At 47.4% G+C, this 26,578-nt stretch overlaps 1 protein-coding gene and 1 long non-coding RNA gene across 3 annotated transcripts in view; both read left to right on the forward strand.

The window, feature by feature from the left end:
* Positions 1-1,154: 1,154 nt before the first annotated feature.
* LOC307202376 lies at positions 1,155-11,467 on the forward strand. Its single transcript, XR_013832865.1, has 3 exons — positions 1,155-1,283; positions 6,481-6,545; positions 11,418-11,467. It is a non-coding gene; the product is annotated as an uncharacterized lncRNA (long non-coding RNA).
* A 4,394-nt stretch (positions 11,468-15,861) lies between these two features.
* LOC307202141 (polyunsaturated fatty acid lipoxygenase ALOX15B-like) overlaps positions 15,862-26,578 on the forward strand; it is a 41,580-nt gene continuing 30,863 nt past the window's right edge. For both annotated transcript variants that reach the window (XR_013832819.1, XM_079951856.1), the window contains exon 1: positions 15,862-16,291. Coding sequence is in view for 1 of the 2 variants with exons in the window: in XM_079951856.1 (XP_079807982.1) it covers positions 15,995-16,291 (297 nt within the window). In the remaining variant the exon portion in view is untranslated. The remainder of the gene's footprint in view (positions 16,292-26,578) is intronic.

Below are 26,578 nucleotides of genomic sequence, written 5' to 3' on the forward strand. Positions count from 1 at the left end.
CATCTCCCTTTACCGGCCGAGGGAGCCGGAGTACAGCTTCCAGGTTATGTGGCGAACCAGAGCAGCGCACGGAAACGCCGTTTACCTTCCCGCGGAGCGGTACCTATTTATCTACTTGCACTTTGATGTGCTTTTGAACTGCTAAGTTGGCAGGAGCAGGGACCGAGCAACGGGAGCTCACCCCATCACGGGGATTCGAACCGCCGACCTTCTGATCAGCAAGTCCTAGGCTCTGTGGTTTAACCCACAGCGCCACCCACGTCCTGAACACCAAGTGGCAGGTGCCAATTTGCCAAGTGGAAAAATTCCTACCAGGCCAACCTCAATGGCGACCAACCAAGGTCCATAGCACGGTCAAGGAACAAAAACTTTATCGGGCAGGTAAAGCAGGAATAGCTGGCAGGCGGCAAAGAGGGAGATCCCCGGCCGCGTCCCGCTTTAAATAAGGCAGGCCACACCCCCAGAGCTGGCCGATTGGCTGGCCAGGAGGTGACGTGGCCTGGGTTCTGGCCGCCGCGGGCGTGGTGGGGCCGCGAAGCCCGCAACCCCCCCCTCCTCCATAGGGCACAAGTGGCTTTTCTTGACCCAAAATGCAGCGCCAAGAACTGAGGAGATTTCACCCCTCCCATATCCAAGAATCTGCTGATGTTCTCTGCTGATTCTCCAGAGAGGAGGGGGCGGTTTCTGCTCTCTACTTATTCCGCTCCAGCCTCACATCAAAGTGTCGGAGAGAGAGAGACTGAGTGCTAGAGAGAGATCGTGTGTATAGATAAGGTTGCTGCTAAGAGCAGCTGCAGACATTCAGTGCAGTTCAGCATTTTTCGTTTAGACCTCATTTAGCTCTGTATATAGTTGTGTATTATAGTTGTAGATAGAATAAAGAAGATATTCCACAGAGCTGCTCTTCGAGTCGTTTATACTCTGCTATACTCTGCTGTGCGAAGACTGTCTTCTTGTGGGAGTGAATCCGGTGCTCACAACTCTAAGCTGTGAGTCCACAGCACTTTGACCTGTTCCTGTCCAGAAGGTGGTCTCTGGAAGTGCTACCCAGCTCGCCTAGCCCAGTCAGGGCTGAAGTGGATGAGTCCAGTTGGTGACACTGGCTCAAGGGCGATGCTGACAAGGACAGCAGAGAACTCCAGGTGATCTGCTGGAGACCTCAGCAAAGCTGGTGCACCTTCCAGATGTTTTGGGTATGACTCCCATCCAGTTCCAGCATCTGGAGGGCAGCAGGTTGCTGCTTTCCTGCTGTGTCACGCATTTGTTCTCCATCTGCTGGGCCGGTGAGTCACGCAGCTTGGGCAGCTGGAGTGTGAAGAAATGCCCGGAGGCATCCGCATTTCACGTGTCCTTGGGTGGGGAAGGAATTGAGCAAGAGGAGGCCGCTGTGGCCCCAGGGTTGCGTCGGATGGGATCCGAGCTACGTTGGTGCAACCAGGCAACGTGTCTTTTTCCGAGCCAAACATCCGCAGGTTAAAGGCCACGAATTGAACGACCTCCTTCCCCGGGAATAATAATAATAATAATAATAATAATAATAATAATAATAATATTTTATTTGTACCCTGCCCATCTGGCTGGGTTTCCGCAGCCACTCTGGGCGGCTTCCACAGAGACCAAAAATACACTAAAATGTCACAAATTAAAAACTTCCCTGAACAGGGCTGCCTTAAGATGTCTTCTGAATGTCAGGTAGTTGTTTATCGCTTTGACATCTGGTGAGAGGGCATTCCACAGGGCGGGCGCCACTACCGAGAAGGCCCTCAGCCTGGTTCCCTGTAGCTTGGCTTCTCGCAATGAGGGAACTGCCAGAAGACCCTCGGCGCTGGACCTCAGAATGTCTTGCGCCGAATCTGCTCCCCTTTGCACCAGCTTCAGAAAGGTAGGTGTTATGTACTGAGCTGAATAGGATCCAAAATCATAGCTGTCAACTGTCCCTTATTTGGCGGGAAAGTCCCTTATCCCAGCACCGTGTCCCCCTGCTGTCCCTTATTGATGATGTCCCTTAATTTCCCGGGTTTCAAAGGAAGCAGCTCCTCTCCCTCTCTCCCTGCCGGCCAGGGAGGAGGGAGGCTCCAACTGTGTTGCTTGGCTGCGTTGCTCACCCAATAAGGAGTCTGAGAACGACTGGGGGGTGGAGCTTGCATGCCTTGTGCCCATCAAATCGGCCGCGTTGCCTGGGGACTCGCCTTTGCTCAGCGCTTCCCAGCGGAGAGGTGACGGTGGTTTCCCTTGCTGCATCCCCTTTGCCGGGTTGCTGCGCTGTGGGAACCACCGCTTGAGGCTTCGTTTGGCTGCTGGCTGGGCTTTCTGCCTTTGGCTCGGAGGGGCTCAGAAGTTGAACATACCTATGCCCGGAAAATCCCTTATTTTGGCTGCTGATCCCTTATCTTCAAGGCTGCTGGTCCCTTATTTTCAAATCTGTAAGTTGACAGCTATGTCCAAAATGCAGCAGCCTGATTGGTCCTAGAGGAATAGGATTCAGAATGCAGCAGTTTGATTGGTTCTAGAACAATGCAGCAGTATGATTGGTCCACAGGAGCCACCCAATCCAGCTCCAGGTGGAAGTGAATCCGCAACCTGATTGGCCTACAGGTGAATCCCGGAATTAGCCAATCACGTGGGGCCCATTGTGTAAATAATGTATATAAAGCAGATATTTTGGGGGAACTTTCATTCCTCACTACTATGAGCTGAATAAAGAGCATGAAATCCACACTCAACTCTGAGTATATTTCAGTAGGAATCATCCAGTATAATGTCCCAAGAAGCTGAAGGTTGGGAGATTTGTGACAGAAGGGGAAAAAAACTTCTTCACCCAGCAAATAGTTCAACTGTGGAACTCACTGCCACAGGAGGCTGTGATGGCAATGCTCCACCTCCACAGACAGGCAGCGACGCTTCTAAATACCAGTTGCTGGAAACCGCAACTTTACCTTTTTAGTATAGCATGAGAAAGCTTGATTGCAATTTTCTTTCAAGATCAAACCAGTATTATTTTGATCCGTTGTTGGGGGGCGGCCCTAGAAGGCGTGGGGCCCATAGGCTGGTTTCTTCTCTTCCTATTTGATAATCCGGCACGGTGAACAAGACTAGAGCAGGGAGGGATGTGGCCTGGGGCAGGATCCAAGGGCCAGGTCGAGAGGCCTCAGAGGCCGCGTTTAGCCCTCTCAACAAAGCTAGGTGGCATAGCTGTCAACTGTCCCTTATTTGGCGGGACAGTCCCTTATCCCAGGGCCGTGTCCCATTGCTGTCCCTTATTGATGATGTCCCTTAAATTTCCCGGGTTTCAAAGGAAGCAGCTCCTCTCCCTCCCTCCCTCCCTGCCGGCCAGGGAGGAGGGAGGCTCCAACTGTGTTGCTTGGCTGTCCGGCCCACCCCCCTCCGGCCTCCTCTCACCAGCCTCGGCCCCTGGGAGCCCCTCCCTGCTGGGACTGGCGGGAGCCTTGGGCCCTTCCACCGCCCTCCTCCTTGCGGCTGCCGAACTGAGCGTCTCTACCTGGGGCCTCCCCTCTGCCCATTGCCACTGCCGCTGCTCCTGCTAGGCCGTACTGCGGCTGTGCCGCCGGACCCAGATGAGATGGGCAGCCTGGCACGGCCTATGAATTGCTAAGGAGCCTTGAGAGTAGAGCGAGGGCAACCATAGAGAAAGCAATTCAGAGAGAGGAGGAGGAGGAGGAGGCGGAGGCGCGGGCCGGTGTTCCAAGGGCTACAAGTGAAGGACTGCAAGCGCTTCTCCCATAGATTTGTAGTGGTAGACTAGCATAGATGGTCTGATCTGCGGGTTTACTTTGGGCGCTATTTCCCCCCTTCCTCCCGCCCTGTCTGATGGAACTGAGAGCTGCAGATGGAGCATGAGAGAAAAGATACAGAACTGCAGCAGCATCTTCGTAGCTTGGACTTCATTTTGCACGAAAAGTGGTTGCTGCTTGTAGTTATTTAATTGCAGTGTTTAATCTGGAAACGAAGCAACCTCTGGAAACGAAGGGCTAAAAACCAGCGCTGCTCTCCAAAATGATCTGGTCCCTTTTAACTTCGTATTTAGCTGGTTGACTTAAATCCCTTATTTTGGCTGCTGGTCCCTTATTTTCGAGGCTGCTGGTCTCTTATTTTCAAAACTGTAAGCTGACAGCTATGCTAGGTGGACACATGATCTGACTCAAGCTGGCTTCTCGCAGGTGGTCAGGCGAGCAGAGGGCAAACAGAGGCGAGCAGCTTTTGCCAACCTGGTCTTACTGGATATTCTGGACCATTTGTGGTTATTTCCTCATGTTGAGAAGACTTTTCAGGCCCTATATCCTCAATTATAATTATATTTAAGCAGAGTAGTCATAATACCACACTCTCGTCCTGCAGGTCCTTCAGCACAGAGGCAAATCAGTTTGTCTGGTGGCAGAGAGCACAACTGTCCTGGCTAGAGATTATTATTATTATTATTATTATTATTATTATTATTATTATTATTTATATCCCGCCCTTCCCAGCCGAAGCCGGGCTCAGGGCAGCTAACAACAATAAAATAGTACAACATTCTAAAATCATTTCATTATAAAATTAATTCAACTCAAATTGATGGCAACCATTAGCCTAAGTTCTGTGAAGATTGCCAAAGGAGGGAGTCAGGCTGTGCCCTGGCCAAAGACCTGGTGGAACAGCTCTGTCTTGCAGGCCCTGCGGAAAGATGTCAAGTCCCGCAGGGCCCTAGTCTCTTGTGACAGAGCGTTCCACCAGATCGGGGCCACAGCCGAAAAAGCCCTGGCTCTGGTTGAGGCCAGCCTAACCTCTCTGTGGCCTGGGACCTTCAGGATGTTTTTGTTTGAAGACCGTAAGTTCCTCCATGGGACATACCAGGAGAGGCGGTCCCGTAGGTACGAGGGTCCTTGGTCGTATAGGGCTTTGAAGGTTAAAACCAGCACCTTCAACCTGACCCTGTACTCCACCAGGAGCCAGTGCAGCTGGTATAGCACCGGGTGAATGTGATCTCGCAGCGAAGACCCCGTAAGGAGTCTCGCCGCGGCATTCTGCACCCGCTGGAGATTCTGGGTCAGTCTCAACTCATTGACAGCGCTCTCCTTCTCCATGAATCTGCCTGATCCTAAAGCCAGGTTGGTGGCCATCCTTGGCCCCTGTGGCAATGAGTTCCATAGTTGAACTGTGCAAAGAAATACTTTCTTTTATCCTCCCTTATACCCCAAAGCCCCTGGGCACCATCCCAATTTGCACAAAAATGAGCAGCTGCTAATGTAAATCCATAGGTGCAAATTCAGGGCAACGGTCGGAGGGGAAACCACCATAGGAGCAAAGCAATAAAAATTATAATTTTTTGTTTGAAGAATGTGGAGATCTAAGAGCTAGGATCAAAGACCTGAAGCTCATGGGGCACACGACCAGGCCACACAACACAGCACCACCCCAGGAGCATGGAATTTAAATTCAAAAGAGTTTGCGTACTTCACAAACATGATGATGAGTCATGAGAACATAGCATTAAGGATCAGAAGGTGCGTTAAATTGGATTTCCCAGAGGAACCACACTAATGAGGAACTCCTGCCATAGTCTTATGCATGCAGCCAACCCAGTGGATCGGGGATAATCCATTATGGGCTTTACCCGATCTGCGCCCATTCGGACGTTTAGATTTACGGAACTGACACCTCTGCAAGCGCTGCATAGTGTTTGTTCCACTCTTGCAAGAGATGGGATTTTCAATGTGGCAGCGCTGGACTTTGGAACTTCCTGCTCATTGATGCTAAGCCAGCACATTCACTCTACTGCTAAAAACATAAAAAGGGATTGCTGGATCCGGCCGGCAGCCCACCTGGTCCAGCATTCTGTTCCCGCTGTGGCCAACCAGATGCTTGTTAGGCTGGCCTCAACCAAAGCCAGGGCTTTTTCAGCTGTGGCCCCGATCTGGTGGAACGCTCTGTCACAAGAGACTAAGGGCCCTGCGGGACTTGACATTTTTCCGCAGGGCCTGCAAGACAGAGCTGTTCTACCAGGCCTTTGGCTAAGGCACAGTCTGACCCCCTCCTTTGGTAATCCTCACAGAACTCTAGCCCAATGGTTGCCATTAATTTGATTTTGAACTGATTTTAAAATGAATTGATTTTAGAATGCTGTGTTACTTTTATTGTGGATAGCCGCTCTGAGCCCAGCTTCAGCTGGGGGCCTTCTCAGTAGTGGCGCCCGCCCTGTGGAACGCCCTTCCAGCAGATGTCAAAGCGATAAACAACTACCTGACATTCAGAAGACATCTTAAGGCAGCCCTGTTCAGGGAAGTTTTTAACGTGTGATATTTTACTGTATTTTTGGTTTCTATGGAAGCCGCCCAGAGTGGCTGGGGAGGCCCAGCCAGATGTGCAGGGTATAAATAATAAATTATTATTATTATTATTATTATTATTATTATTATTATTATTATTAACAACCCGCAAGCGGGATCCGAGTTCAAGAGCCCTCTCTCTTCCTGTGTTTTCCAGCAACTGGCAGTCAGGAGGAGTGCAGCCTCCAGCTGAGGAGGCAGAACAGAGCCATCCTGGTTAAGGTAAAGGGTAAAGGGACCCCTGACCATTAGGTCCAGTCGTGACCGACTCTGGGGTTGCGGCGCTCATCTCGCTTTACTGGCCGAGGGAGCCGGAGTACAGCTTCTGGGTCATGTGGCCAGCATGGCTAAGCTGCTTCTGGCGAACCAGAGCAGCGCACGGAAACGCCGTTTACCTTCCTGCCGGAGCGGTACCTGTTTATCTACTTGCATTTGACGTGCTTTCGAACTGCTGGGTTGGCAGGAGCAGGGACTGAACAACGGGAGCTCACCCCGTCACGGGGATTCGAACCGCCGACCTTCTGATTGGCAAGTCCTAGGCTCTGATTTAACCCACAGCGCCGCCCGCGTCCCTGATCTTAATACTATACTGCACTAAATGTTTAAATGTTGCTTTGATTGTCTGTGGCTCTTCCTGCCACACTTGCTACACCCTTTGAGAACCACAGCTTCAACCCATTAGCTAACTTTTGTATCTCTCTGATGTGTAGACTGATATTCTCAGATTGTGGGTTTAACTGTCCAGGGGTCAGAATAGAAGTGGAATTTTTTAAATATTATTTTTTGCCCTGCCCTTTTGGTGACATTTCAGTGATTTCTTTATAATCTTTCTGGGTCACTTCTAAGCTTGGTGTAATGCAAATATACAGTCACACACATATTGAACGTGCATAAATTTGGTGGGGCTGCCTGTATAATGAGGGAGAGACTGGGTTGGCAGGAGCAGGGACTGAGCAACGGGAGCTCACCCCGTCACAGGGATTCGAACCGCTGACCTTCTGATCGGCCAGCCCAAGTGGCTCAGTGGTTTAGACCACAGCGCCACCTGCATCCCTTAATTGAGGCATAGACAACCTTTTATCTGCATTCCCTACTGGGCAACTCCCTATAGAGGGGGTGGATCCCATAGGTGCCAACTCCCTGGGTGCCCGAGCGCCCACAGATTTCCCCGTGAAGCGGCTGGGTACCCAGAAATTTTGATGCCAGGGTCATGCATGCTGCTTGGCACCCATGAACCCGAGCACCCACAGTCACGGGGCCAAATTGGCACTCCTGATGGGTCCAAACCAGCTGTGAAAGAGCCATGGTCCCCAAACTGGCAGTGCCACCCCACTCTCCCTTAGCCCAGGGAAGAAATACAGTGTTCAGGAACGGATCACCCACAAGGAGTTTTTGAACTCAGTCTACGGACCACATGAAATTAGACCACATTTCCACATACAGTAGTTGTTGTTGTTGTTGTTTAGTCGTTTAGTCGTGTCCGACTCTTCGTGACCCCATGGACCAGAGAACGCCAGGCACTCCTGTCCTCCACTGCCGCCCGCAGCTTGGTCAGACTCATGCTGGTAACCTCGAAAACACTATCCAACCATCTCGTCCTCTGTCGCCCCCTTCTCCTTGTGCCCTCCATCTTTCCCAACATCAGGGTCTTCTCCAGGGAGTCTTCTCTTTTCATGAGGTGGCCAAAGTACTGGAGCCTCAGCTTCAGAATCTGTCCTTCCAGTGAGCACTCAGGGCTGATTTCCTTCAGAATGGAGAGGTTTGATCTTCTTGCAGTCCATGGGACTCTCAAGAGTCTCCTCCAGCACCATAATTCAAAAGCATCAATTCTTCGGCGATCAGCCTTCTTTATGGTCCAGCTCTCACTTCCATACATCACTACTGGGAAAACCATAGCTTTAACTATACGGACCTTTGTTGGCAAGGTGATGTCTCTACTTCTCAAGATGCTGTCTAGGCCTGTCATTGCCCTTCTCCCAAGAAGCAGGCGTCTTTTAATTTCGTGGCTGCTGTCACCATCTGCCGTGATCATGGAGCCCAAGAAAGTAAAATCTCTCACTGCCTCCATTTCTTCCCCTTCTATTTGCCAGGAGGTGATGGGACCAGTAGCCATGATCTTCGTTTTTTTGATGTTGAGCTTCAGACCATATTTTGCACTCTCCTCTTTCACCCTCAATAAAAGGTTCTTTAATTCCTCCTCACTTTCTGCCATCAAGGTTGTGTCATCTGCATATCTGAGGTTGTTGATATTTCTTCCGGCAATCTGAATTCTGGCTAGGGATTCATCCAGCCCAGCCTTTCGCATGATGAATTCTGCATATAAGTTAAATAAGCAGGGAGACAAAATGCAGCCTTGTCGTACTCCTTTCCCAATTTTGAACCAGTCAGTTGTTCCATATCCAGTTCTAACTGTAGCTTCTTGTCCCACATAGAGATTTCTCAGGAGACAGATGAGGTGATCAGGCACTCCCATTTCTTTAAGAACTTGCCATAGTTTGCCATGGTCGACACAGTCAAAGGCTTTTGCATAGTCAATGAAGCAGAAGTAAATGTCTTTCTGGAACTCTCTAGCTTTCTCCATAATCCAGCGCATGTTTGCAATTTGGTCTCTGGTTCCTCTGCCTCTTCTAAATCCAGCTTGCACTTCTGGGAGTTCTCGGTCCACATACTGCTTGAGCCTTCCTTGTAGAATTTTAAGCATAACCTTGCTAGCGTGAGAAATTAGTGCAATTGTGCGATAGTTGGAGCATTCTTTGGCACTGCCCTTCTTTGGGATTGGGATGTAGACTGATCTTCTCCAATCTTCTGGCCACTGCTGAGTTTTCCAAACTTGCTGGCATATTGAGTGTAGCACCTTAACAGCATCATCTTTTAAAATTTTAAATAGTTCAGCTGGAATACCATCACTTCCACTGGCCTTGTTATTTGCAGTGCTTTCTAAGGCCCATTTGACTTCACTCTCCAGGATGTCTGGCTCAAGGTCAGCAACCACACTACCTGGGGTGTATGAGACATCCGTTTCTTTCTGGTATAATTCCTCTGTGTATTCTTGCCACCTCTTCTTGATGTCTTCTGCTTCTGTTAGGTCCTTTCCACTTTTGTCCTTTATTATGGAAATCTTTGTACGAAATGTTCCTTTCATATCTCCAATTTTCTTGAACAGATCTCTGGTTCTTCCCATTCTATTGCTTTCCTCTATTTCTTTGCATTGCTTGTTTAAGAAGGTCTTCTTGTCTCTCCTTGCTATTCTTTGGAAATCTGCATTCAATTTCCTGTATGTTTCACGATCTCCCTTGCATTTTGCTTGCCTTCTCTCCCCCGCTATTTGTAAGGCCTCATTGGACAGCCACTTTGCTTTCTTGCATTTCCTTTTCATTGGGATGGTTTTCGTTGCTGCCTCCTGTATAATGTTACGAGCCTCCATCCATAGTTCTTCAGGCACTCTGTCCACCAAATCTAAATCCTTAAACCTGTTCCTCACTTCCACTGTGTATTCATAAGGGATTTGACTTAGATTGTATCTTACCGGCCCAGTGGTTTTTCCTACTTTCTTCAGTTTAAGCTTGAATTTTGCTATAAGAAGCTGATGATCTGAGCCACAGTCAGCTCCAGGTCTTGTTTTTGCTGACTGTATAGAGCTTCTCCATCTTTGGCTGCAGAGAATATAATCAATCTGATTTCGATGCTGCCCATCTGGTGATGTCCATGTGTAGAGTCGTCTCTTGTGTTGTTGGAAAAGCGTGTTTGTGATGACCAGCTTGTTCTCTTGACAGAACTCTATTAGCCTTTGCCCTGCTTCGTTTTGATCTCCAAGGCCAAACTTGCCAGTTGTTCCTTTTATCTCTTGACTCCCTACTTTAGCATTCCAATCCCCTATAATGAGAAGAACATCCTTCTTTGGTGTCACTTCTATAAGGTGTTGTAAGTCTTCATAGAATTGGTCAATTTCAGTTTCTTCAGCACCAGTAGTTGGTGCATAAACTTGGATTACTGTGATGTTAAAAGGTCTGCCTTGGATTCGTATCGAGATCATTCTATCATTTTTGAGATTGCATCCCAGTACAGCTTTTGCCACTCTTTTGTTGACTATGAGGGCCGCTCCATTTCTTTTACGGGTTTCTTGCCCACAGTAGTAGATATGATGGTCATCCGAACTGAATTCACCCATTCCCGTCCATTTTAGTTCACTGATGCCCAGGATGTCAATATTTATTCTTGCCATCTCATTTTTGACCACCTCCAACTTACCCATGTTCATGGTTCTTACATTCCAGGTTCCTATGCAATATTTTTCTTTACAGCATTGGACTTTCCTTTCGCTTCCAGGCATATCCGCAACTGAGCGTCCTTTCGGCTTTGGCCCAGCCGCTTCATCAGCTCTGGATCTACTTGTACTTGCCCTCCGCTCTTCCCCAGTAGCATGTTGGACGCCTTCCGACCTGAGGGGCTCATCTTCCAGCGTCATAACTTTTATATGCCTGTTGTCTTTGTCCATGGAGTTTTCTTGGCAGGGATACTGGAGTGGCTTGCCGGTTCCTCCTCCAGGTGGATCACGTTTGGTCAAAACTCTCCACTATGACCTGTTCATCTTGGGTGCCCTGCTCGGCATAGTTCATAGCTTCTCTGAGTTCTTCAAGCCCCTTCGCCACGGCAAGGCAGTGATCCATGAAGGGGACATACAGTAGTACCTCAGGTTAAGTACTTAATTCGTTCTGGAGGTCCGTTCTTAACCTGAAACTGTTCTTAACCTGAAGAACAACTTTAGCTAATGGGGCCTCCTGCTGCTGCCGTGCCGCCGGAGCATGATTTCTGTTCTTATCCTGAAGCAAAGTTCTTAACCTGAAGCACTATTTCTGGGTTAGCAGAGTCTGTAACCTGAAGCGTATGTAACCTGAAGCGTATGTAACCCGAGGTACCACTGTAATGTAGTTTGAGGCATAGAAATCAGTATTCTGAGAATCTCGGCTTTCTTTAAAAAGTGAAACAAAACCAGCCTCTTGCCCTTACACTGGCCCAGCAGGTTTCAAAGTGTTCAACCCACACTTGGAAAAATATTGATCACCAAACGGCTTTCTTGTTGTTGCCTCTCACTAGGTATTGTGGAAGAGGAACAAATTATTTAAACAAGCAAATATATGCCAGAGCTATTTGCACAAACGTTTTGGATTCATCCTAGCAACAAACAACGGTCAGATTAACCGTTAAGCAAATTAAGCCCGTGTTTACGGTGTCAAGGGAAGGGCGACGCCAAAGAAATTTTCCATTGCCAGATTTTTAACATTAAGGGTCACAAATTGCCCAGCTGAGTTGAAGTATATTAAAAATCCCAGCAGAACAACAAGGTAGGCTAGCTGGGTGCCTTATCTCTAAGTTTAGAAGCCGATGTGTTGCATAAGATGAGTTTTGAGGACCTGATCAAAGACTTTGCAATTAGAAAAAGTAGCAGAAATTTTTTCAAATAGAAATAAACCAAAAATAATCATGGTTTTCCATCTGTTTCATTTTGAAAGATAATAATAATAATAATAATAATAATAATAATAATAATAATAATTTATTTATACCCCGCCCATCTGGCTGGGTTTCCCCAGCCACTCTGGGTGGCTTCCAACAAAATATTAAAATAAAATATTCTATTAAACATTAAAAGCTTCCCTAAAACTTCATCTTACAGTTTATTGTTGTTTATGTTTTGAATTAGATATATACGGGGGGCCCAAAAATCTTTTAAGGGCTTAATCCAGCCCTGTGTCAGATAAGGCATAGTTGTCAACTTTTTCCTTTTTTGTAAGGGAAATTCCCTTATTCCAAATAGGATTCCTCGCAAGAAATGGGAAAGTTGACAGCTATGCAAATAAGGACGCTCAGCTTCTCGGAGATCAGCCCAGCCACGGAATAGCTCCAGAGGCGACTCACACAAGCAAGCCAAGCCGCATGCTTCGTGTCACCTCAGACAATAACAAAAATCCCTAAGCACTTAGAGCCCTTGGCCAGTGTGATGACTAGCTAACAAAATTCCTTCCCTATTCTAAGTATGCAAACGACTCAGAACTCCTCCTGGATTGCAATGGGAAGTTACCCACTGAGTCATCCCGAGGGAAATTTAAGTGGATCTGCACCACGGGTCAACATCCTGCCCTGGTGAAGTCGGTTCCCGGTTTTCCAGAGGAAGCAGGTGGCAGGTGGAGGGAGAGGGGCTCAGAAAATGATAAGGTTGTGCGGCTGGGGAGGGCTGAGGAGAGTGGCTGTGGGTTAACAGGACAAATAAATGGGTTAACAGGACACTGGAGGAGGAAATGGGGATTTTGGCTGTGCCGTAGGAGTAACTGCTTCTGCCTTCTCCTCTGTTAGAGGAACCCAACAGCTCCCACCTAATTCAGCATCTTGTCCTCACAGCAGATCAGGGACGGATTTTAACAACAACAACAACAACAACAACAACAACAACAACAACAACAACAACAACAAATTTTTATTTCTACCCCACCCTTCCCGGTTCAAAAACTGGGCTCAGGGCAGCTAACTTTGGTAATTTTTTGGTAGTCTGGGGCTCTGAATGAGGCCAATATCTGGTGCCCCCAAATGGGTCTTCTCTCTCTCTCTCTTTTAATACTATTTTATTAATTTTAACAATAATAACAAAAAAAACATAAAAATAATGGTACCTTAATCCTTAGATCAGGGACGTGGGTGGGGCTGTGGGTTAAACCACAGAGCCTAGGACTTGCCGATCAGAAGGTCGGCGGTTCGAATCCCCGCGACGGGGTGAGCTCCCGTTGCTCGGTCCCTGCTCCTGCCAACCTAGCAGTTCGAAAGCCCGCCAGTGCAAGTAGATAAATAGGTACCACTCCGGTGGGAAGGTAAACGGCGTTTCCGTGCACTGCTCTGGTTCTCCAGAAGCGGCTTAGTCATGCTGGCCACAGGACCCGGAAGCTGTACACCGGCTCCCTCAACCAGTAAAGCGAGATGAATGCCGCAACCCCAGAGTCGGCCATGACTGGACCTAATGGTCAGGGGTCCCTTTACCTTTAATCCTTAGATCAACTATGTATACAATCCACAACAATTTCCAAACATGGGATTTCTAGACTCCTTTGACTCCCCTCCCCTCCCCTTCTTGGTTCTTTTGTTTTACATCTAATTATGCATGTCCATGATATCTTCAATTCGCAATACTTTCCAATTTTATACATTCTTCATCATATTACAAGTATTTTTTCAACGTCCTGCTAATGTATAATATGGTACATCATGCTTTGAAAGTATGCAAGAACAATTTTCCATTTTCCAGATTATTGTCCGCTTATTTTCTTGAGTTTCTAATTAATTGATTATTACTGCATGGTCCATTAATTAATCTCCTTTATCTTCTTTGGCAGAGATTTCTTCCTTTTCAAATTCTGGGATGATCGTGTCAAGCATCTGCTATCATATACAGGGGGAGATTATTTTTTCTCTTTGAAAACATACAGTCCTGTAGAACCCAACGTCAAGGCTTCCGTTTTTTAACAAAGGTTATTTTAAGCATTTTCTTCAAATCATTATATATCATTATCCAAGCTTTTTTTTAATAACCTGACATTGCCACCACATATAGTATCCTCTCAAATGGGTCTGAAATCGGTTTTCTCAAAATGATGGGTCTTCTCAATTTTGCGGCCCCCTCGACTCAGCAGGGGAACCACGCACACCCCGTGAAAGAATATGATCAAATTCAAGTATATAAATTGAATTGATCATCATCATCATTGTCCTGGGACGATGAATTTGAAAGATTGTGCCTGCCCTGAATTCGCATTCATTCATTTATTATTACATTTGCAGCTCACCTTTCATATCAGGGGTGAGGAGACTTTGGGATTCCATGGGTTAAGGTGTTTATGAGGACCCAGCCTTGTGGGCCAATTTTGACCGCTGGGCAGGGCTGCTCACCTGTCAATCACCTGACGTCTGGTGATTGGGGGCTTGGAAGTGTGTTTACTAAAAATATAGTAGGTTATAAATAATCATATATGCGGTGCCTTTATTCTGGAGGGACACAGGGGGACGCATACCCCTAAACATGTTGTGAATCTAACGGGAGAAGAAACTAATTTTTTAAAAATAGTTTTTTATCTAGCATGGTGAATTGTCAGTTCCGTTGCTACCCCTGATGGCAGCCTTTTGTCCATTTACTGTATCCCCCCCCCCCCCGTTTGAACTATAAAATTGTGATTTTTCTTGAGTCAAAATGAGAGCACCCCTAAACATTTTTTTTAGAAAAAAAAGCTTTGCATATACGTATCTGGATAATAATAACATTTATACATTGATGTACTGTGGTACCTCAGTTTAAGAACAGCCCTGTTTACGAACTATTCGGTATAAGAACTCCGCAAAACTGGAAGTAGTGTTCCGGTTAGTGAACTTTACCTCGGTCTATGAATGGAAGCCGAACGGTGGAAGGGCACTGGCGGCGAGAGGCCTCATTAGGGAAAGCACATCTCAGTTTAAGAACGGTTTCGGTTTAAGAACGGACTTCCGGAACTGATTAAGTTCGTAAAGCGAGGTACCACTGTGCTAGACAAACATGTGGAATTGTAGTTGTTTGCATATACAGTGGTACCTCGGGTTACAGACACTTCAGGTTACAGACTCAGCTAACCCAGAAATAGTACCTCGGGTTAAGAACTTTGCTTCAGGATGAGAACAGAAATTGTGCTCTGGCGGTAGCAGGAGGCCCCATTAGCTAAAGTGGTGCTTCAGGTTAAGAACAGTTTCAGGTTAAGAATGGACCTCCGAAACGAATTAAGTGCTTAACCCGAGGTACCACTGTATAGTGATATAATATACCTTTTACTTTTTATTCCATTCTTAATTTATATATTTCATTCGCTTTTTATTTCTGTTTTATTTTGTTCAGTTGAAATATTCTGTAACAACAACAACAAACAAACAACAACAAATATTTCAAAAAGGGGGTGGGAATGGGAAGTCAAGGACTCGCTCCCATTAACCTCCATCTTCGGGGCCCTGCCTCGTGGCACGGCCAGTCGGGCTGCCCCTAGATTTGGGACCTGGGATGCTCCTGACCTGGCAACACTAGCAACCAGGTAAACAGAGAGGGGCACTGAATCCCCCAAACTCCCGCCCCCTCCAATTGCTCTGGAAGGAGTTTGTGGAGCTGGGATTCAGCTTGGGGACAGAACGCCTCCTTTGCCTGCAAAAGGTCGCAGGTTCGATCCCCGACGTCTCCAGATAGGGCTGGAAAAAGGCTCTGGACATAGTCCTGAGCCCCTGTCTAATTTCCATCGGTGAAACCCCCCCCCCTTTCTCTCTGGCTATCTTCCCATCTGCTTCGCTCCATCCCCGTGCCTTCCAGTCCTGCCATTGCCCTCATCCCTCCCTGCTGAGATGCATCTGCCGCGATGGGAGGTCGCCACCCACGATGGAGAGATGGGTGGTCCACTTCCAGGTGCAGCTTGGCTTTCACCTTTGTACGCGGGGAGGATGGAGGAGAAGGCCTGTGTGTGGACGTACAAATATATATAAATGATGGCCTGTTCTGCAGGAGGTTACCTGTGTGAGTCGAGGCAGCGAGAGTGGGTGGGAAGACTTGGACTGAGCCCTGTCGCTTGGAGGCACCTGGGCGTAGCTCAGCCAAAAGGGAGACGAGCCGGTTCCTGGAGCAGATGTTTGCCTCGCCTGCGCACCACACTTATAAGCCAGGCTCCCGGGTTCTTCCCGAAGCTTTTTCCGGCTTCTCTACGCCCCGATCTCCCGAGGGTCCAAACGTGGGCAAGATGGAACAAGTGGGGATCTTCTCCTCCAAGCCGGCCGAACCAGTTATCTACAAAGTCAAAGTGACGACCGGGCAAGGTCTCCTAACTGGGACCTTTGACTCCATTTCCATCACCTTGGTGGGGACCAACGGAGAGAGCGCCAAGCAACTTCTGAACCGGGTCGGAACCAGTTGTGCCAAGGGATCGGTAAGCTCTGGGGTTTGGCGGTTCGGGGAGAGGGTGGTCCGCCAATTCCCCATAACAAATAGCATCTCCTTTTGCAAATGTGTTTTGGATGACCTTAAGGGAATTTTCATCTCTAAGCAGCTATGATTAAACAAACGACAATAAAACAAATTGCTTCTAAGTTTTTAATTCGCACGCGATTGACGATAAGCCACAAATGACAGCTCCGGGACCCAAACGAATTTGCAGGAGAGCTCAAATTAATACCCGGGTATCCTTTTGAGTCTGACGTTTCGCAACGTTTAGCTTTCGAATCCTGATCGGAAAACTCGACCAAAGAACTCTCTCGTTTCGCTCTACACGTAGCAGCCGGAAAGGTTTGTGCTGAATGGCGGGTTTTTGGGGTGAAAAATGGGGGGACGATCTCTGGGTAGCTGCTTAATTTTGCATTTCATATGCAAGGAGTCTGCCAAAAAATGTTGAAGGCCTTTAAATCTAAATTGATCCAGCCTCACTTGTGGTTACTGAGACTCGGAGCGGTGGCCTTCAGACATGGGGACCTAAGAGGCTGAATTATACTGAGCCAGATCCGTGGTCCATCTAGCCCAATATTGTTTACACTGGCTGGCAACAGCTCTCTAAGATTTCAGATGGGACCTCTCCCAGCCTTACCTGGAGAGGCTGAGGATTAAATCAGGGACTTTCTGCATGCTTTCTCCTCCTCTGATATTTTCACACGAATCAGTAGGAACCTTTTGCACCCTCTTGCGCTAGTGTGAATGTTGTTAAGCAGAAGAGAAAGAGAGAGATATTTTTAAATGGATGTATATTCTCTCCAATAAGGGACGTGGGTGGCGCTGTTGGTTAAACCACAGAGCCTAGGACTTGCCGATCAGAAGGTCGGCTGTTCGAATCCCCGCGATGGGGTTAGCTCCCATTGCTCGGTCCCTGCTCCTGCCAACCTAGCAGTTCGAAAGCACAAAGCGCAAGTAGATAAATAGGTACCGCTCCGGTGGGAAGGTAAATGGCGTTTCCGTGCGCTGCTCTGGTTCGCCAGAAGCGGCTTAGTCCTGCTGGCCACATGACCCGGAAGCTGTACGCTGGCTCCCTCGGCCAATAAAGCGAGATGAGGGCCGCAACCCCAGAGTCAGTCACGACTGGACCTAATGGTCAGGGGTCCCTTTACCTTTACCTATTCTCTCCAATATAGATAAATAAAACCTATCAAAGTCAATGGGCCTAAGTTAGCCACGATGACCATGAATTCCAGTGGGGTCTACCCTGTGTGGAACTGATATAGTCCAGGAACTGCAAACTTGCCATACCACAAATAACTTATTTATTTATATTATTGGTTGTGTTTAAAATTGTAGAGCTGGAAGGGACCTTGAGGGTCATCTAGTCCAATGCAGGAATCTTTTGTCCCATGTGGGACTCAAACCCACAACCCAGAGCTTAAGAACCTCATGCTCTGCTGACTGAGCTATCCGGTGGGCTGTATCCCACCTTTATCTCTGAGGAGCTCAGTTGCGGCCTCAGTTGTGAAATGCAACCAACCATGGGCAATATCATCTGCTCAACTGGATTGGAAGCGCAGACAGGGCACAGGACAAGGGTCTGCTAGCAAGGTTGAGATACATTGACAAAGGGTAAGTCTAACTCTTACCCTGGCAGGGACTGCGGGTGGCGCTGTGGGTTAAGCCACAGAGCCTAGGACTTGCCGATCAGAAGGTTGGCGGTTCGAATCCCCGCAACGGGGTGAGCTCCCATTGCTCAGTCCCTGCTCCTGCCAACCTGGCAGTTCGAAAGCACGTCAAAGTGCAAGTAGATAAATAGGTACCACTCTGGCGGGAAGGTAAATGGCATTTCCGTGTGCGGCGCTGGTGCGGCTTAGTCACGCTGTCCACGTGACCCAGAAGCTGTCTTCGGACAAGCGCCGGCTCCCGGCCTCTTGAGCGAGATGAGCGCGCAACCCCAGAGTCGGTCACGACTGAACCTGTTGGTCAGGGGTACCTTTACCCTTACCTTTAAGTCTAACTTTGCCACCCAAGGCAGTTTGCCTCTGAATATCCCTCACTGGGAATCGCAAGCCAGAAGAGCACACTGCTCTTGAACCTCAGGTCCTGTCTGGGGGCTTCGCAGAAGAGGCACGATCTGGTTGGCCACTGTGAGAACAGGATGTGGGACCTGAATTGGCCCAAAGTTGCAGAAATGAACTCAGTAACTCATTGAAGTCTAGAAACTTGGTTAGTCTGCATATTGGCAGGTGCGTCACTCGATTACTTCTCACTCCCTGTCGATTTGATGACTGTAAGAAGTGACTCAAAGGCACATGGCAAGTTGCCTTAGATCACGCCAAGCTATTGACTCCTCAGACTGGTGGCGGCTGTCCGGATCGTGGCCCGAGAGAGAGACCTTCCCCAGGACCTGTTGCTTGATGCTAGAGATACTGGTGGGGGGCAGGGGGCCTTCCAGATGCGAATCACATGCTGTCTGTGACTGAGCGTTGTGTGCTACCCTTCCATAGCTCAGTCAGTAGAGGAAGCCTTGATTAACTGTTGTTGTTGTTGTTTAGTTGTTTAGTCATGTCCGCCTCTTCGTGACCCCCTGGACCAGAGCACACCAGGCACTTCTGTCTTCCACTGCCTCCTGCAGTTTGGTCAGACTCATGCTGGTAGCTTCGAGAACACTGTCCCACCATCTCGTCCTCAGTCATCCCCTTCTCCTTGTGCCCTCCATCTTTCCCAACATCAGGGTCTTTTCCAGGGAGTCTTCTCTTCTCCTGAGGTGGCCAAAGTCTTGGAGCCTCAGCTTCAGGATCTGTCCTTCCAGTGAGCACTGAGGGCAGAATGGAGAGGTTGGATCTTCTTGCAGTCCATGGGACTCTCAAGAGTCTCCTCCAGCACCATAATTCAAAAGCATCCATTCTTCGCCGATCAGCCTTCTTTATGGTCCAGCTCTCACTTCCACACATCACTACTGGGAAAACCAGAACTTTAACTATACGGACCTTTGTTGGCATAGTTAAAGCTATGGTTTTCCCGTAGTGATGTATGGAAGGGAGAGCTGGACCATAAACTACAGGGCCCAGAATCCTTTGAGAGAAAAAATGGGCTTTGGATGGGCTTTAAAGGCCTAGTGCGCGTGCAACCCAACACTCCTGTGTTTATTGACCTCCGATTTTAAGCTATTCCACAGGCATTTGGCTATGTCTAGTTTAAAATTATATTATTAAAAATCACCTCTTCAATGCTGGCAATGGGTAGGTAACATGAGAAATGGGGATTATTGCTTTGTTCTGTTTCAGCTGTTTATTTTGTGCTTTTTGTCTTCTGAACTGCTCTGAGATCTTTGAATGAAGGGCAGAATATAAATTTTAACAACAACAACAACAGAGTCATGCTGGATCAGGCCATCTAGTCTAGCATTCTGGTAGACATCAATTACCGTCTCTTCCATGAGTTTGTCTAATCCTCATATAACCCTTCCATAATGATGACCATCGGAAATAATTGTAGAGTAATAATAGGTTGTATCAAATGTTAGTCCTACCGAGAGTATGCAGATGGAAATCAATGGATATGACTAACCGGGGCCAATTAATTTCATCGGATCTACTCTGAGTAGGAGGGACGCGGGTGGCGCTGTGGGTTAAACCACAGAGCCTAGGACTTGCTGATCATAAGGTCGGCAGTTCGAATTTCCGCAACGGAGTGAGCTACCGTTACTCGGTCCCTGCTCCTGCCAACCTAGCACTTCGAAAGCACGTCAAAGTGCGAGCAGATAAGGTAAATGGCGTTTCCGTGTGCTGCTCTGGTTCGCCAGAAGCGGCTTAGTCATGCTGGCCACATGACCCGGAAGCTGTACGCCGGCTCCCTCAGCCAGTAAAGCGAGATGAGCGCCGCAACCCCAGAGTTGGCCACGACTGGACCTAATGGTCAGGGGTCCCTTTACCTTTACCTTTACTCTGAGTAGGACTTAGTTGGATACAGCCCAGTCTCAGAGTATTTACTGATGATGGCTCTTCAGAAATGCTTCTGATAGTTGGATTGTTTTTTGGAAGTCTAACCTGATTGGCCTTTGTTTCCAATGGGATGGGTGAAGGAAAAAGGGGAGGTGTTGGAGATCTCTGGAAACAGAATTGAAGTTCACATTTGAAACTCACAGAATTTTATATATATATATAATAATTTTTATTAATTTTAACATACAAATTATAATACATACCACAAAACTTCACCACTTATACAATCTTTTTTGGACTTCCATCAGCACCTCTGATGATCCACTGTTTTAACCACTTCTTATGCATTTCTTAAATTCATATTGCCTTTAATTATCTTAACTAACCATCCTCCCCTTTATCCATTTTGGCAATCGTTCCAATAATTCTCCTCACAAAACTTCTTGCAAACCTACAAACGTAGTCTGATCATCACAAATACTTTTCAAATAATCTGTAAATTTACACCAGTCTTCTGTGAATTTCTGGTACCGCAGATTTCAAATCCTTCCTGTTAGTTTATCTAGTTCTGCATAGTCCATTAATTTCATCCTCCATTCTTCTTTCGTCGGTAATTCTTCTTGCTTCCATTTTTGTGCCAATAATATTCTTGCTGCCGTCGTTGCATATAAAAACAGCTTACATTCTTTTCTATTTATATCACTTCCTACAATGCCCAGTAAAAATGCTTCTGGTTTCTTTATAAATATATATTTCAACATTTTTTTTATCTTATTATATATCATTTCCCAGAAGCTTTTCACTTTTTTACATTCCCACCACATGTGATAAAATGTTCCTTCTTTTTCTTTACATTTCCAACATTTATTACTAACTTTATACATTTTAGCTAATTTAGCGGGTGTAAATACCATCTATACATCATTTTCATCACATTTTCTTTTAAGGCAGAAACTCACAGAACCTTAGCATTGTAGGGTTGGACAACTGCAATGCGGGAATTGCAGCTACAGAATCGCCGTGATTCTCATGTTTGCATTCTGGACAACTCAAAACCGAAATGCTTTTGAAGGGGGATCCTGTCAACTGCCTTTGTACATTCCTGTCCATTTCCTTCACGAGAAGAGAAGGGGAAATGGCTGCATTCTTCCAAGGCCTGCTGAAGGCATTGCAATGGTTTCCTGTCTGTCTCAATGCAGGCGCTAATTGACTCAGCATCACTGGTTGTGTTATCTGCCAATTACTGTTTTGGGGAAACGCTGAGTTTAACTTGGCACGCATCCTAAGCCCTTAATTGAATTGTCACGGCCGTCCTCCTTGCAGCCAGTCTTTGACACCCGCTTCCATTCTCCTTTTTCCCCTTCCTTACGCCCACGTGCATGAAGATTCACATATCTGATTACTCTCAGCTTTCAGCTGACGCAACAAGGCACTTTTTGTTGCTGCTGTTGCAAAGTTCAGCCACAGAAACCTGAAAGAGGCTCCCAGGGAATACACGAATCACACCGCTTGTTTTGAACTGTCTATGCATGTGTGCGTGATGGGAAAGAGAGATGCAAATGGCTTAGAGCAGTACATGTGAAAAGGATCTAGGAGTCTTGGTTGACCACAAACTTGACATGAGCCAACAGTGTGACGCGGCAGCTAAAAAAGCCAATGCAATTCTGGGCTGCATCAATAGGAGTATAGCATCTAGATCAAGGGAAGTAATAGTGCCACTGTATTCTGCTCTGGTCAGACCTCACCTGGAGTACTGTGTCCAGTTCTGGGCACCACAGTTCAAGAAGGACACTGACAAACTGGAACGTGTCCAGAGGAGGGCAACCAAAATGGTCAAAGGCCTGGAAACGATGCCTTATGAGGAACGGCTAAGGGAGCTGGGCATGTTTAGCCTGGAGAAGAGGAGGTTAAGGGGAGATATGATAGCCATGTTCAAATATATAAAAGGATGTCACATAGAGGAGGGAGAAAGGTTGTTTTCTGCTGCTCCAGAGAAGCGGACACGGAGCAATGGTTCCAAACTACAAGAAAAAAGATTCCACCTAAACATTAGGAAGAACTTCCTGACAGTGAGAGCTGTTTGGCAGTGGAATTTGCTGCCAAGGAGTGTGGTGGAGTCTCCTTCTTTGGAGGTCTTTAAGCAGAGGCTTGACAACCACATGTCAGGAGTGCTCTGATGGTGTTTCCTGCTTGGCAAGGGGTTGGACTCGATGGCCCTTGTGGTCTCTTCCAACTCTATGATTCTATGAAATAACTTGAAGTTTTAAAATTGTGCTTGTCATGGAGCAAGCAGAGAGAGAGAGTTTTTCTGCCTTTCTCGTAATATCAACGAAGCTGAATGTTAGGAGATTCAGGTCTGATAAACGCTTCTTTCAGTGCATTTTTAACTATGGAATTTGGACAGCTTGAAAAGAGAATTAGATAAAGCCACAAAGGGCAAGTCCAGTGCCGGATTTATGTATAAGCTAAACAAGCTATAGCTTAGGGCCCCACTCTCTTGGCCCCCCCCCCCCCAAATAATAAAGGAAAAAATATATAACTGGATGCACATTTCCAGAATATAAGATACAAAGCAAATAAAATAAAACCTGCATACAGCAACAGTGTTTTGTGTTGTGTAGGCTTCTAAGATGTACGTCATGGGCCCCATCTGCTAGCCTGCTCCCTAAAATATCACTGGTTTGCTCCTTTCTATATATAGGGTGCCTCCATTCTGCATGTGCAAATGGTTTTAGATACCTATGAGGTCCATAAATGACCATATAGGTAAAGGTAAAGGGACCCCTGACCATTAGGTCCAGTCGTGACCGACTCTGGGGTTGCAGCACTCATCTCGCTTTATTGGCCAAGTGAGCCGGCGTACAGCTTCCGGGTCATTTGGCCAGCATGACTAAGCCGCTTCTGGCGAACCAGAGCAGCGCACGGAAACGCCGTTTACCTTCCCACTGGAGTGGTACCTATTTATCTACTAGCACTTTGACGTGCTTTCGAACTGCTAGGTTGGCAGGAGCAGGGACCGAGCAACGGGAGCTCACCTCGTCACGGGGATTCGATCTGCCGACCTTCTGATCGGCAAGTCCTAGGCTCCGTGGTTTAACCCACAGCACCAAAATGACCATACTGTACAGCATATATTCAACACAAAAACAGGGAAAATTTGTTGTTGACAAAGGACAGCTGGACATATAAAGGGCCCCATTACCTTCAGTAGCTTAGGGCCTCGTCAAACCTAAATTCAGCCCTGGGTAAGTCTATGAATGGCTCTTAGCCACGATGGCTGCTCTTGTGTTCGAATCCTGCTAGCTGGTTTCCCATAATGGGCATCTGGTTGGCCACTGGGAGAACAAGACGCTGGACTAGGTGGGTGCCATTGCCCTGATCCAGCAGCAGGCTCATCTTATAGAATCGCAGGCCTGTAGAGTTGGAGGGGTCCCCATGTGTCATCTAGTCTGACCCCACCCACAAAGCAGGAATCGCAACAAAAAACCCACCTGATTTTATGCTTTGTCTTGCTGCAGCATTACAGATCTGGAGATAGGTGCCCCAGCGTCAACAACAACGCGAGAGAGTCTGGCTTATTTATGGGTGCATGGACTTTTTTATTTGAAAACTTTATTACGTTTTACGGATTATGGGGGGAGGCGGAAATAGCATTTCTTCTGCTTCTGCTACGGCGGAAATCACGAGCTTTCTGGCACAGACCGGAGCTAATTTGACAGCCCTTGGACTGGTGATCTGAGGCCACCAATTTTCTCTGCTTTGCTAGTGAGTCAGTGTTGCCTGTCACATTGATGGGAACTGGCTTGGCAAGGGTGCAATCAAGGCACACATCTTAATGCGTTACGGACTAAATCACATGAATACCTGGAGATCTTTGATCTCTTCCCCTGCCATGCAAAGAGCTTGATGTACACGAGATAGCCAAGGCGTGTTGAGCAAACTCAGGTCTCGTGGCCGAGCAGTAAATCTGTGTGTGTGGCCGCTGGGGGCGGAATGAATGAACTTCGGTGGTACCACGGAATGCTCACCAACATTCCAGCTGCCATCGCAGAATGTTAATGGAGCACGATTGCCACGAAGGAAGTGGATATAATTTCGAGAAGTATGTCACAGAAGCGTGGGAAGGGCTGTGTGCTGTAAACAGGTCAGGGAAGTTTGGGTGCTGAGGGACTGCGAACCAGGAAGATATTTCAGCAGGATTCTGTAGTGGAATATTCATTCCACATCTACATTCGCTTGCATGTCTCTTCGGCAGGGGTAGGCAAACTAAGGCCCAGGGGCCGGATGCGGCCCAATTGCCTTCTAAATCCAGCCCGCGGACGGTCCGGGAATCAGCATGTTTTTGCATGAGTAGAACGTGTCCTTTTATTTAAAATGCATCTCTGGGTTATTTGTGGGGCCTGCCTGGTGTTTTTACATGAGTAGAATGTGTCCTTTTTATTTAAAATGCATCTGTGGGTTATTTGTGGGGCATAGAAATGCATTCATTTCCCCCCAAAAAAATATAGTCCGGCCCCCCACAATGTCTGAGGGACAGTGGAGCGGCCCCCTGCTGAAAAAGTTTGCTGACCCCTGCTCTTGGGTATTTCCAAATTTTATCGGGCAAAATATTCCTGCATTGCAAAGGGTTGGACTAAATGACCCTTGTGGCCCCTTCCAACTCTAGGATTCTCTGATCTCCTGGCAAGGCTGGGAGAGCTTCTTGTTTGAGGTCTTGGAAAACTGCTGCCAGTCCGTGTAGACAGTACTGAGTTAAATGGAATTCTACAATTCCACTTACTGGAGTTTTTTTATATTGAGCTTCAGCCAAGGAGGCTCCAGGCCGTATGTGTGGATTTCCTCCCCTCCCTCCCCTCCATTTTGCCACCACAACAACCCTGTGAGGTAGGTAGCTCTGCCTGAAATAAATTTAAGGCTTGAGACCACACACACAAAATTTTGCAGCAGGAAAGTGGATGGAAGATGGATCTTTACGGGTTGGTGGCCCAAGATAATTTTCTGCCTGAGGCGCACCAGAAAATGGGGACTTGTGCTACCAAAATCTCCACCCCTGCGGCACACACAAACACACCAAGCCAAGCTGCATTAGAGGCTATCCCAGGCCATAGCTGTCAACTGTCCCTTATTTGGCGGGAAAGTCCCTTATCCCAGCGCTGTGTCCCGCTGCCGTCCCTTTTTGATGATGTCCCTTAAATTTCCCAGGTTTCAAAGGAAGCAGCTCCTCTCCCTCCCTCCTTCCCTGCCAGCCAGGGAGGGGGGAAGCTCCAACTGCGTTGCTTGGCTGCGTTGCTCACCCAATAAGGAGTCTGAGAACGACTGGGGGGGTGGAGCTTGCATGCCTTGTGCCCATCAAATTGGCCGCGTTGCCTGGGGACTCGCCTTTGCTCAGCGCTTCCCAGCGGAGAGGTGACGGTGGTTTCCCTTGCTGCATCCCCTTTGCTGGGTTGCTGCGCTGTGGGAACCACGGCTTGAGGCTTCGTTTGGCTGCTGGCTGGGCTTTCTGCCTTTGGCTCGGAGGGGCTCAGAAGTTGAACATACCTGTGCTTGGAAAATCCCTTATTTTGGTTGCTGATCCCTTATTTTCGAGGCTGCTGGTCCCTTATTTTCAAATCTGTAAGTTGACAGCTATGTCCCAGGCCAACCAACTTATAATGACAGCTGAGGCCAAAAATCCCAAGAAGACCTCTCCGGCTACAAAACTACAACAACACAACTTGAATATCTAAAGAATTTGATGCCCATTATCGCCTGCCTGATTCAGCTGCCTCAATCTATCTAATGGCAGGAGTGGCTGTCCCCAGTCTTAATTCAGTAATGTACCTGCTACTCTTAACTGGTTCACAATAATTGCTTTAAGGCGGGTGCGGAGAACTGAGGTGAACTTGGATTAGGCCGTGTAACCGTTTGTTCACTGGTTGGCACCCGTCTGCCTCGGGAGACAATGGAAGATCATATATATATATATATATATATATATATATATATATATATATAATATTATTTGGTTTTATAGATATCAAATGAAAACAATAGTATACTCAAATTTTTGAGATTCCCCTGAGTCTCCCGGCTTTCCTCCATCCCCTCCATGGACCCTACTGTCATCGTTTTCAACGGCGTATTATTTCATCCTCTATATTTTAAATCGGTCTGTATTGTCCAAAGTTTTCGTTACATTATAAAACTTAAAGGTTAAGGACCCCTGGACGGTTAAGTCCCGTCAATGGCAACTATGGGGTTGCGGCGCTCATCTCGCTTTCAGGCCGAGGGAGCCAGTGTTTGTCCGCAGACAGCTTTCCGGGTCATGTGGCCAACAGGACTAAACTGCTTTTAGCGCAACAGGA

Source organism: Podarcis cretensis (assembly GCF_951804945.1).
Source record: "Podarcis cretensis genome assembly, chromosome: 13".
Classification (NCBI taxonomy): Eukaryota; Metazoa; Chordata; class Lepidosauria; order Squamata; family Lacertidae; genus Podarcis; species Podarcis cretensis.